The 12,171-nt window shown below is 55.9% G+C and overlaps 1 protein-coding gene across 3 annotated transcripts in view; it reads left to right on the forward strand.

Annotated features, from left to right (window-relative positions):
• The window catches only part of CACNA2D2 (calcium voltage-gated channel auxiliary subunit alpha2delta 2), a 223,471-nt gene that overhangs the window by 168,976 nt on the left and 42,324 nt on the right, over positions 1–12,171 (forward strand). For all 3 annotated transcript variants that reach the window (XM_040592243.1, XM_040592245.1, XM_040592244.1), the window contains exon 4: positions 9,503–9,562. In XM_040592243.1, coding sequence (XP_040448177.1) covers positions 9,503–9,562 — 60 coding nt within the window. The remainder of the gene's footprint in view (positions 1–9,502; positions 9,563–12,171) is intronic.

The following is a 12,171-nucleotide window of genomic DNA, read 5'->3' on the forward strand; positions in this document are numbered from 1 at the left end:
TTGGTTTTGGGTTTTTTTTGGAGACTCTGGCTGCTAAGACCTGGCTGGGCAAATTCCTCCTCTTGCCCAAGTGGCAAGTTGTATCACTTTCTTTTTTTTTTTCTGTATTTTTTTTAAAAAAACTGTTCCCCCAAGCTCTAAGTAAAATTGATTTTTAAGTGAAACTATCTCTTATAATTGCTGCTGAAATGCCTTGTGGTTATTGTAATGGATTTTGAACTGTGACAAGTCCTGCTTGATGATTGTAGCTGGAGCTGTGCAGATCAAGCATGGTTTAGGGAGGGCCATTGGATGGAGTGATTGGAGATTATCTGGGGAGGAGATGGGGCTGGAGCAGCAGGCTGAGGTGCTGACTAATATGTTTGCTGACCCTCCCAACACTGCAGAAGCTGAGGCTGCCCTGGGACCTTGTGCTGTAAACTGTCTCATGAAACCCTTCATGGGAGCCATGTCCCTCCAGTCTGCCAAGGCCACTGCTTACCCATCCCTTGGGAGTCACAGCATGCTGGTACAGGGGGAAAAGGAGACAGAAGGAGCCCAGGGCAGCATCCGCTCCTCCTCCCCAGCTTGGTGAATCGCCTGCCATCACACTTCCCCAGCCCTGACCTTCTAGCAAATGCATCTTAACCTGAATTATTTCTGATCATCTGAAACCTTATTGTGCAGCAAGCAAGCTGCTCATCACCCAGCAAGTGAGAACCACAGGAGAGAGTTCCCAAGCCTTTCCAGTTGTGGCAGAGCTCCAGCAGACCCACTGCGCTGCACTGGGATGCCGTGTTTGTGCCCAGTAGTTTGGCTGCCCTGTCCTTGCCATGTCAGTGCCACCAAGCACACAGCAGGACCCTGGCATTAGCTGTCCCCAAGTAGCCAACAACGAGAACTGTGGGTAGGGGCACTTGCCAGGCTTTCAGCTTTGATGGTGCGGCTGGCAGCCTTCCTAGTAGCAGCGGTGCTGCAGTTACCAGGAGGCTCGGACTGGGGTGGGCAGCCCTGAAGTTGGGAAGCCCTGACACGACTGGGACATGTCTGTCCCACCTGCAGCTGACAAACAGTTCTGGAGCCATGTTTGTCAGGTGGTTTTTATCCATCACCCCTCTGGGATGCTGCTGATATGCCCCAGCCCTTCAGCACCTCCTAGGAACCAGCTATTAATATGCCAGCTTCATCCCAAGAGAGGCTTTCTTCCTTGCCAGCCAGGAATTTCTTTAGACTGTTTAAGACCAGTTAGGCTTTGACTGATCTGACTGCTATGGAAGTAGTAGGAACTTCCATCAGGAGCAGACTGGGCTTTCTCTGCCCTGCTCATCTTGTGAGCTGATGCTCCAGAAGAGAGTGAGAGGTGTGAAATGAGCACAATTTCAAGCTGCTGGCCTTGGATTTATCATGCGGACAGCCTTTGAAAAGCAGTTTACATCCTTAGTTTTCTTCTCACTATCAAATACTCACTAAATTCTAGGTGAAAGGGATGCCTGATGTGCAGCCCTGAGTCCTCTTCCTCTTGAGGACACTGATGAAAGGAACGCAAGGGTCCCGATGGCTGCTTGCTGCAACAGCTCCATCGCCTGCTAGCTCCAGGGATGAGTTTACATCGGGCTGAGATGGTTGAGGAGTGCTGGCTGTCAGAGTGCTGGCCTGGCCAAGCGCATCCTCTGTTATCATCTCTATCTCAGAAGCTTGAGGTGTTTGCCCTAGTTTGGACCTGCTGGGGAATATCCTCTAGTTTCTCACCTCTGCCTTTTTTGAACTGTGTGGCAGTGTAGCTGTGTGGAGCGCTGCTCCCACCGTGCACTGCTGGTTGGGGCAGCATGGGTGCCCCTGGGCAGGGGCAGCATGAAGAGCCATGCTGCCGCGGGGCAGCTGAAGCTTCTGGCTCAGCTCTTCCTCTGGCTGAATATTGGGATCTTGGAGCAGAAGTCCCTGCGTTCTTCTCTGTCAACTGTAGAAGATGCAGAAGGCTGCCATGACTGCAAATAATGTGGCAAAGGGATCGGAGGAAAGTGCTTTTTCTCAGGTCCTGAACAGAGGAGGCAAGTGTGCCTGGTTTGGCTTCCCAAGGGACCACCTGCATCCCAGAGCCAAGCAGAAGCACCTTCCAGCAGTGCTTAAACATGACGGCACTTAAGAGTATACTTTAAAGGTATATCTAATGCGGGAGCAGGGTTTGCTGCCATACATCCAGGGTGAAAGGCAGAAGGATGCAGGAAGCGGCAATGCCAGTGTGGCCGAACGCTCCTTCTGCTGGCTCCGTGCAGGGAAAGGGGATGGTGAGAGAGGCCAAGCCTGCCTGTGCCTGCCTGCGCCTGCCTGTGCCAGGTCCCATCTGCCCATCCTGTGTTCCGTGTCTCTGTCTCACTGCTGGTGGAGGTGGGGACAGATCCTGCACCCTGGTATTTGCCCTTCCTCCCCCAGGAGGGATGGGGCAGTGGCTATTTGGCATCGTATCAGTGAAAACAGGAGCCAAGGAGGGTCTGAGCAGCTGAGCTGAGGCTGGTTCCCAGGGGCAGGTGTCGTGACGGGGACACAGGGCACAGCTCCCCGTGCCCTCCGCCTCCTCTCCCAGGGAGCAGTCAGGGTGACAGGGAGCAGGGGCAGACTGCTCACTGCTTGTGATTTTGGAAAGCAAATGAACACCAGGAGAAAGGTAACGGAGGGGGGCTTTGCACCAAGGGGAAGAGAGCAGAAGAGAACGCCAGGCAAGGCTCACATGGTAGGATGCCTGGTTAGCTGCATGGTCTTTTGCCCTTGGTGCTTTTCCATCTGCGAGAAGTTAAGCTCTTCTGGAGGCCTGAGCAATACTTTGGGGTAGGAGAAAAGCCCCAGGCAGCGATGCTCTCCCTTCCCCCACCGCCTCTGCAAACACACGGGTACCTCTCTGCTTGGGATGTTCTGCTTCTCTCCTCCCTGTGGTTGTTGGGACTGGGGGTGGTGTTTCTTACCAGTAAAAATTGTGGCTCAGCAAAGAGAGGCACTGGCAGGGGAACAAGAGCCACGTGCTGCTGGCCTGCAGAGCCAGGAGTTACTGAGATGGTCAGTAAAATAATAAAAGCTGTGGCTTTGGGGCTTGTCCCAGGCTCCCAGGGCCAGGTATTGGCTGTGCCACTGCCCCACGGGGGGGGTCTGCAGTGGCTCTGGCTCTGGTTTTGCTGCAGGTTTGTGTTTGTAACCATGGCTGTTGGTGGCACTGGCTCTGCAGAGGTGTCCCCCTGCTCACCACCCTCTCAGACCCCAGCAGCAAGCACCAGCTGGTACAACACCGGGGTCTGGAAGCCCTTGGAGGATTTACCACCTGCTTTTTAGTATTCACTGGGGCTTTACTTGCTCTCTCACAGGCAGGGGAGTGTTAGCAGCCAGCGCTGGCTCCAGCTCCATTCTCCCTCTGGCACAGACTGGATCTGGGTGTGAGAGGAGGAGAGATGGGCTCTGGCCACCCCTTTCCCTCTGCGCGGCCCAGGGAGTTATTGACAAACAAGTTAGTGCTCTGAGAGAAAAATGCTGCAGCATGTTTGAAGCTGCCTCCTTGATCAATACTCAGCCGTGGCTGAGCCCGCTGCCGACTGGATTTCAGATGACGGCTGCGGGGGTAATAAGAGCCCTGGGATCAACTGTCTCAGAGATTATTACAGGATGAGATGCTTCGCTGCTTTACAGTGTTTACTCAAGATTTATATTCCCTATGTGTATATAAGGGGGTTGTCATCTTTTGTTGCTGGTTGATCATTTTTTGATGGTGGCATGCACGCTGTGCCGTTAGGGTTTGCGTAGGGGGGTGTGTGCGGCACTATCAGTGAATGGGGAGAGGGGAGGCTGTGGACGAGAGGGAGAGATGGGATCGGGGCACCTCGCAGCTGGTACAGGAGGTGGGACTGTGGAAAGGTGCCCTCTGCTCTGATGCACACAGGCAGACTGGGATGGAGGCATATGAAGTGGGCCGTTGCCTTTCCAGATGCTCTGCAGCAGCAGAGGCGGTTTTGGGGTGCCCTGTCCATGCAGGGAGGCTTGGTGCTAAAGGAGAGAGCTTGTGCCGTCTTCCTTCCTTCATCGTGGATGTGGAAGAGCTGCAAAACCAGCTCCCCGGGTGTGTTTCTGTCTGGAGATTGGGTTGCTTGGCTTTGTTGTGTGTGTTTGTTGCTTACCTGCTCATCTTCACCTTTCACCTGTGTTTTTTTGCTTTGGGAGGGCTGGGATGATAAGATGCTGTGTGGACCTCTCCGGCCCAGTAGCACAGGGCTGTTTTAATCTCCAGCAAAGATCTCTCCTTCCAGCTGTGTGCTGAGGTGCAGGAGGTTAATACACTTCACGCCATGTGGGAAGGCGCTGAGATGAGGGTGATAACAGCTGCACAGAGGGAAGTTAAATGAAAGCTTAGCAGGAGCGGCGCTCCCTCAGAGCAGATATCCCTGGGCACACGCAGCTGCTATGTACTGGGCCAGTGCCGGGCCCTTCCTTACTGACTGCAGGGAGAAGCCGGGGGCAGCATCCCACGGTCCTCTAGGAGTATTCCCCAACACCAGCGCAGGCATGGGGTGCGGAGGCTTGGGACACAGGGACGGCATCACTGCTGTTACGCAGGGCTTCTCGGTCTCCTCTTGCAAGGTGTTTGCTGTAATCCTGTTTTATAAATCCAGCCTTGGCCTTTGGCCTTCTTGTGCCACTCTGGTCTCTGCTCTGCTGCTCACAAGTGAAACCCACTGATCTGGCTGAGGGGGAAACAGCAGGGCATACTTCCTGCCATGTAGGTGCAGGGAGGAGAGATTCAGCAGAGCATTGGACCAGTTTCCCTCGGAAAGCTGCTGTGCAAAAAATATTGGAGCAATTCAGGAGAGCCCTGGGTGTGATGGGGCAGAAGGGGCAACAAGGAGGAGGTGGGCAGCGCCTTTGGGTGCTTGCTATGTTGGGGGAAATCCCCCTGCATGCTGGCCTCTCAAGCAGCAGGGATGCTAACAGCAGGGATGGTCCCCTCTGCCTAGAGAGGAGGTTGCAGTCCCTGCCTGCACCAGCTCCGATGCTCAGAGTGTTTCCCACCACCTTGCTCCCAGCAGCTTTGGGGCATCAGACCAGCTGCCCCCAAAAGGTGCTGCCGTGGGCGAGCATGCATGGGTGAGCCGTGCTCGGGGTGGGGGGAGCTGAGCTTGTGGGTGGTGGGGGCTGGGAAACGAGGTCCTGGAGCAAGTGGGGGAAGAAGGCAGCCATGCATTTGGAGGTGCCATCCTCTAGGTAGATGGGTCACCCACCTTGTCCCCCTCTCCTTTCCCGCACAGCTTTCTGGAGGGAGGGTGCATGCCTGGCTGTGCCTCCTTTGCCGCCGCCTGCCCATCCCAGGTCCGTGCTGTCCCTCAGGCACCTTAATCCCGGGCGAGCCGGTGGGCTGAGCAGGGAGCTCCTGATGGATCTGCCTGGGTGAACAGCGAGGCAGAGAGGAACACTGTGTGGAATATGAAAGAGGCTGGGGCGCAATAAAGCCTGCACAGCACCTTCCTCCTCGCAGACCCCCTTTCATCAGGATCTCCAAACACCAATCCCTTGCAAATCTCCTGCTGGCCTTTTATGACCTGCAGAGTCGTTTCAATTCAGTGTTTTCAGCCTCTAAATCTCCTGTCCTTAGCCCTGGGGAAAGGAACTTCTGGGGAAAGAACTGTGTTCCTTAAAGTGCCATGGCCAGGGCAGCCCCTGCACCAGACCCTGCTGGAAATTTGTGGATATTTCATACCCATGATTTATTTTGGTAATTCTTTTGATTTTTCTTGCCGTTGGAACCACACAATTGGCAACCCCAGGTCTGAAGCCCACTGGGAGCTTTCAGTGGCTGCTGTGTATGGGTACAGGACCCCTGCCCAGCTCCCCAGGGCACTGCCTGCATCCTGGGTATCTTGCAGTCCCTACATGCAGCACGCCTTGAGATGGACTGATTGATCTGTAACACTTGAAAAATAATGGTTTAATCATTATTAAGGATTAGAAATAATCCTTGAGCTGTATCGATCATGATAACATTATTCATGATGAACTCATTTGGCATTAATGGGAATGTCCTGCAGCAGTGTGTGGCTCCAGGCAGACCCGTCACCTTCCCTGGGGAGACGTGGCCGGGGGGGGGGGGTCACTGGAGCAGCAGCACCTTCCCAGCCCTAACACACAACTGCAGGTTCTGCTCGTGAGCAAAGATATGGCAAATAGCCCCCTTGGGGTCCCTGTCCTTGTTGCCATGGTTTTGGAGGGTTCCAAATCCAGTGATCACCCATCCTGTTCATGCCAGCAGCCCATCTCTGGGCAGGGGGTAGCTGGGGCTCCCCTGTAGCACCAGCCAGGACTGGGACATGATGGGTCTGCTCCCATGGGAGCCCCCCAACACAGCATCGCTCCAGACATGTCCCCCAGCAGGGATGGAGACGGGCGGAGGATCTCCTGTTACAGAGGAAGGGTGGGTGCCTTCTTCCAGGGTGGATGTCCAGCAGGAGCCAGGATCTGGCACGGCACCCTGCTGTGGCTGTGCCATCTTGCCACAGGCTCCCCCATCCCTGCAACGTGCTATTTATCGAACAAGAACATCTGGGTTTATTTTTTTTTTAAATAAAATTGTGTCCGGATCGACTTTGACAAATTGACATTTGCCAGAGGAAAAATATCTTCTGTCGAAGTGTTGTTCCTGGGTGTAGCCGTCCCTTACTGCACCATTTGCAACCCTCCAGGCACTTCACACAAGGCAATGAATAGTTAAATATGTCCATAAATCTTACCCTGGCCCATAATAAACAAACACGCTCTTATCAAGTATAGAAAAATGCATATTTCATCACTGCTGCCTTAAACATGATTCAGAATAAATGCTCGCCTTTAATCAGCTATCTCTATATATAAACTGAGCACAAAAGCTTTCAGGGATGATGCGCAGAATTAGGCCACAGCTTTTTTAGGTGGCTCTGGAGAGGCAGGGCTGTGGCTGTGCAGGTGAGCCCCTCGCAGAACCACCCTGAAAAATGACATTACTTGGCTTTTCTGTCCAGCTACATGTTGCCTCCCATTGTCTTCTCTCTGCCACCAGTGCCATAGGTATCTTGCCTCAATGCTCAGCTGATAGCTGATCTTTCCCCTTGGGTGCTGGCCGTTGAAAGCAAACACTTTGATTTGGAAATCAAGATGGAAAAAAGAGAAAATATTAAACAGCAATGTTTCGACCAGTGTGTGCTAAGATTATGCAGTGATGGATACATGTTTCCCCACATCTGATAAGAACAAGCTGCTTTCTCTGGCTGGGGAGGGCCAGATCTATGATGTCTTTCACTGCTCATCACCTTACTTTTCAGTACCTGTGCTTTGCCATGCTCCTGGCAATAGACCACCTGCCGTCATGGCCCTGCACCTGCCACGCTGCCGGGGGCCGGCTGCTGCCACTGTCCTGCAGGCAGTGGGGGCACGTAGAGGAGACACCGTGAATCCTCAGGACTTTCTTTCCCACCAGCATCTGCTTAGAAGGGCAGAGGCATTTTGCATCCCCATGAGCTGATGGGAGCACTGGAGGAACTGGGGACAGTGGGGACAGCAGCTGCAGCACATATGGCTGTGCCCAGGGCTCCTGTCCACCTGTCTGGAGATCATTGTCTTGTGCGTACATGTTCTTCTGGCCAGGCACTCTGGGATTCCCAGGGATGTAGCTGGATTTCAGTGCCGCCCCAGTGGGCTCCTGCCGGCACACAGGATCCCTGCTGAGCAAAGGAATGCTGTTTCATTCTGGGATTTGGGGTTCACAGCGTGGAAGTTGGGTGTGCAGTAGCACTGGGAATGCATCTCTGCAGTGCTGCCCAGGTGGTGATTTGAGGTTGTTGTTTGGCCCACTGCTGGTGCTTCTTCTGCCTCCTCCCAACCAATTCAGGGGCTGGAGGTGGCCAGGGCTCCCCTCCCTCCCCATGCTCTGGCTGCCAGCAGCTTGTAAGTATGTGGAGCAAAGCATGTCCCATCCCACTGGGGGATGCAGGGAAACAAGGAGCAGGTGCTGCAGCAGCACCTGCTTGATGCGTGTCTCTAACTCACTAGGGAGCCTTCCTGGGCTTCAACAGCCTCAGCATCACAAGCCTCATGGCCAGTTAACCCCATCCAGATTAGCCACTCAGCCCCTGGAGCCGAGACCTCCACAGCGTGTATTCCCCAGCACCCTGACAAAGGCAATGGCTGCTGGGGAGCAGGTGGGCTGTGCTGCTGCAGAGATAAACCCTGAGCCCGTGTGAGCAGTGAGGGTGCCCAGCACCCAGGGGTCCGGGTGGCCCTCAGCTCTGCGGGCTGGCTCCCGACACCATGCTCCTGCAGCTGGGCTGTGGTGCTGGTTGGGTTCTACAGCCCTGGCAGGCAACTGCCCGCACCCCTGGGGGCCTGAGGCTGGTGGAGGGGTGGAGGGAAAGGTCTGTGTCACTTGTTTTGCTCGTGGCTTTATTTGCTTAGTGATGCAGAGTAGATCTTGTTGTAAAGCCCAGAGCTCTTGCCCTTGTCTGTCCCCTTGCGCTCCATTAAAGGCCAGATTGCAGCTTCTTCCCGGTACTGCCAGTACCCCAGGGACTGCCTGATCTCCAGCCTTGCCCTGCGGCTCCCTCTGTGCCGGTGAGGCCTCTCACAGCTGAGCCTGAGCTCAGTGAGGCTGCCCCAGTGCTGAGCATCACCCCATCCTGCTCCTGGCGAGCTCTGGCTCCTCTGGCTGCACCAGCATGGGCAGCAGCCTGCCCGTACTGCCTGCTGCCTCCGGAGCCATCAGGGTGGAGACACTTTCGTCTCCTTTGAAACCTCATGTGCTTTCGTGGGAGAGGGTCGTGCTTGCTGCAGCCTTGGGTGGGCCCTGGCCTGGCAGCCCAGCGCTGGCACCTCCCGCTGCAAGGAGCAAGGGCGGGCAGAGCAACTGCGGCTCATCGCTGGTGTTGCTCCTCTCACCAGCTCCCTGGGAGCGCCGCTGTGTTGCAGAGGGGCACGCCGATGGCCCAGGGCATGTGATTGGGTGAAGGAGGGCATGGGTATGTGAAGGGGTTAATCCAGGTGGACTGAGCCGCACATCTCTGGGCCCCATTTTGAGGGGGTTTTGAAGTATTTTTGAAGGGTCTGCCCTGCCCCGCAGGGAGCTGGGGGACATCGGCACAGGTACTCCGGTTCAGCCTGTGCCACAGATGAGACCCTGCCCAGCTCCAGCAGTAATGCCAACTGCTGCCGAGCTGCAGTGGCTCAGCCCTGGCTTTGTTCAAGTGGCACCAACTCCTTTGGAGAGACTGGCTTGCTCTGGGAAAGGCAGGAGCAAGCAGAGAAGCACCTGCTCCCCATGCCCAGGATGTCCTTCTCCAGGCATTGCTGCCTGTGATCCCTGCTCCTGTCCCCTGCCTCCACGGCTTGGGGTGGCAGGGTCCTGAGGGATCCCCCAAACAGAAGGATGGCAGGTGCTGGGGCAGCACCCACAGCCCCGGGTTGGTGTGGGCGATGCCCAGTTCCTCTCACCTTCCCCGGACTCACTGCTGCTCTCCCACTTGTTTTGCAGAGACTTGCCAACGCGGCGGAGAAGTTCCAGAAGGCTCACCACTGGCAGGACAACATCCGGGTAAGGCTCCTTGCCCCAGCGGCTCCCTCCCACTTCCCTCCTGGATGTTGAGCTCCGTGGAGGCACCAGCTTCAGGGATGACTCCTGCCACAGGAATCAGCTCTTCATCCCATCCCTCTTCCGTCCCCACATTCTCGGCTGCCCTGCGAGGTACCGCTGGGCGTGCCATGCTGCTCGGCATGCGGGTGGCCCCAGCACTGCCGTCTGCCAGCACTAACAAGAGCAAAGGGAGTGATTTCAACCTCATTTCCAGCCTCACTTCTGCCTGCACATGCTGTAAGAAGGCAGCAGGAGGTCAAGGTCAAGCTGATAACTCAATGCTGAGGGTTTGGGGGATGGGGAGACTCTTATCCCCACACTGTCTCCGGCAGCCAGTGGGTTTGGTGCCAAGCCGGGTCTTGTGTGGGGTGACGGCAGCAGCGACTCGTCTGCCGACAGTTGCAGTGGGGACTGTTCCTGGGGAAGGGAGCAATCTGGGCCAGGAGAGGCAAGACGCAGGTTTAATGATTGCATTTGACTTTGTAATTCTGGCGGTGATAGCGCTCAGCAGGAACCTGAAGGATTCTGTCTGGAAATGCTCTCAAATTATAACAATAATACAAAAGAAAGGAAAGATTGTTTTTCTTCCAGTGCAAACGGAGTCTACAACAAAAAATACTCCTGAGCCACCCAGCCCCTTCCTCTGGGTTGGGCCAGATCCTGCCCAGCCCCGGGGAGCCCCCTACAGCTGCTGAGGGACCAGTCCAGGACAGCCCCACCACCAGCCCTTGCTGGGTGTGGGGAGGGGGGGATTTCTCTGCCACCACAGTCTGCTCAAGGAGGTGAACACCTGGAGCCACATCCCTCTTAGACAGACCCTCCTGCCATAGGTCACCAGGGTTTGGTGTGGGGAGGAAGAGGCAGAAGGAGCAGAAGAGGCAAGTTGTCAACCTGCTTGGCTTTCATTTGCCACATGGCCAGGTGGGGTGGATGCTCGTGGCTGATCCTTATCCCCCAGGAGGTGTGTCCCATAGGCACCTAGGAAGGTTGAGCTTGCAGGGGTTTTCCCATTGTTAGCAGAAGCAGCCTCGCTAAGGAGAGGTGAGGTGTCCCCGCTGTTGTCATTGGCATCAGTGGCCAGCAGGACCTTTCTGCATGAAAGCACTGCTGAATTACTGTGACCTCTTTCCAGGAGGGTGGTGGAGGGGAGGTTAAGAGGATAACCAGGTCTGGTGCAGGCACTAGCTGATGCCAACACCGGTGCCTCACCAGCACCTCAACTGCAGGCTCAGGGCTTCTGGGGGAGGCTGGAGCAGCACTGGGGGAGCTGTGGGCATCTCCCACAGGCTCTCACCTATGCCCCTAATGCTGGCCTGATCCTGTGTGTCCTCTGGAGTCAGGAGCCCCAGGGCAACTCATCCCTGAGCAGCGCCCAAAGCTTGGCCATGGGCACCCCAGGGGCATCATGGTGGCCCTGTGCGCTCCCCACTGGGCTAGCACCCAGGGGTGGATGCCCTGTGACTGGGGCACAGGCAGAGCAGGCAGAGCTGGAGCAAAGTCCCTGCATTTTGCAGCAGTCCTCAGTGCTTCTACTCATCCCCTGGGCCACAGGGACGGGCAGCTGCTGCACTGCAGGGGCTCCTGCTGCAGGCCCCTGGCAGCCCCAAAGAGCTCCCCCTCCATCTAGACCCGGATGCCTGCCGCTGCAGGGGGGATAACAGTCAGGGTACAAAATGGGCTGGGAAAGGCTGGAGCGCTGCAGAGCTCTTGGATCCTTTTGCCATTCGCAGCACAAACCTTTCAGAAATACACTTTCACAGAAAAAAATATGTTTAATAGCACTGTTTGTAACCACTTCATCAAGGTAATTAGGACCGAGTCACCCAGAAACAATGTGCAGTGATGCGTCACCGCAGAGCTCACTGCAGCTTTATCAGGACAGCCCAGACCCGGCTGGGACACTTGATGGACTGGCCTGGCGCGCTGCGCACAGCACCTGGGCACTGGGCATCTGCCCCCCTGGCAGCAGCCCTGCCAGACCCTGCCTGCACCAGCCCTGGTTCCCGGGCAGAGTGGAGGGGCAGAGGGGCTGCGCAAACGGCTCTCACTGCTGGGGTTAAACCTCCTCCTTTTGCCGTCCTTCATCCATGAAATGGCAGGGCACGGTCTGACCTGCGTGCCAGCCCTGGTGACAGTGGCTCTGCTGCCGCCCCTGCCTTGTTGCCGGTGCTGGCATGGGCAGCAGGCAGGGGAGGCAGCAGCGCAGCATCCCCAGCTCCTCCTCCGGTCCTTTCCCACTGAGCAGCTTGTTCCTTCTGGCCGCAGCTCTCCCCTCCTCTCCCAGCGTGTTGCGTCCTAACCTCGCTCCAGAGTCGATGACAGATTGCGGCAAGTGCGGTTATTTTCGTGTTTCCATCCGAAGACGCACCAGCAGATGCTGAGTGTTTGCGCTGCATTAGTGCTAATGGCAGCCCCATTAAACCTCACTGCAGATGGGTTGCTATGGAAGTCCGGGGGAAAATGAAATAGGAGCAGGAACCTGAGCAGCTGAGAGGCTGCTGCCAGCAGTCACTCATGACCCATCTCTACAAGGAAAGTTTAGTTTTTCTCACTTTTTTTTGGTGTTACGC

This window comes from Falco naumanni, chromosome 4, assembly GCF_017639655.2.
Source record: "Falco naumanni isolate bFalNau1 chromosome 4, bFalNau1.pat, whole genome shotgun sequence".
Classification (NCBI taxonomy): domain Eukaryota; kingdom Metazoa; phylum Chordata; class Aves; order Falconiformes; family Falconidae; genus Falco; species Falco naumanni.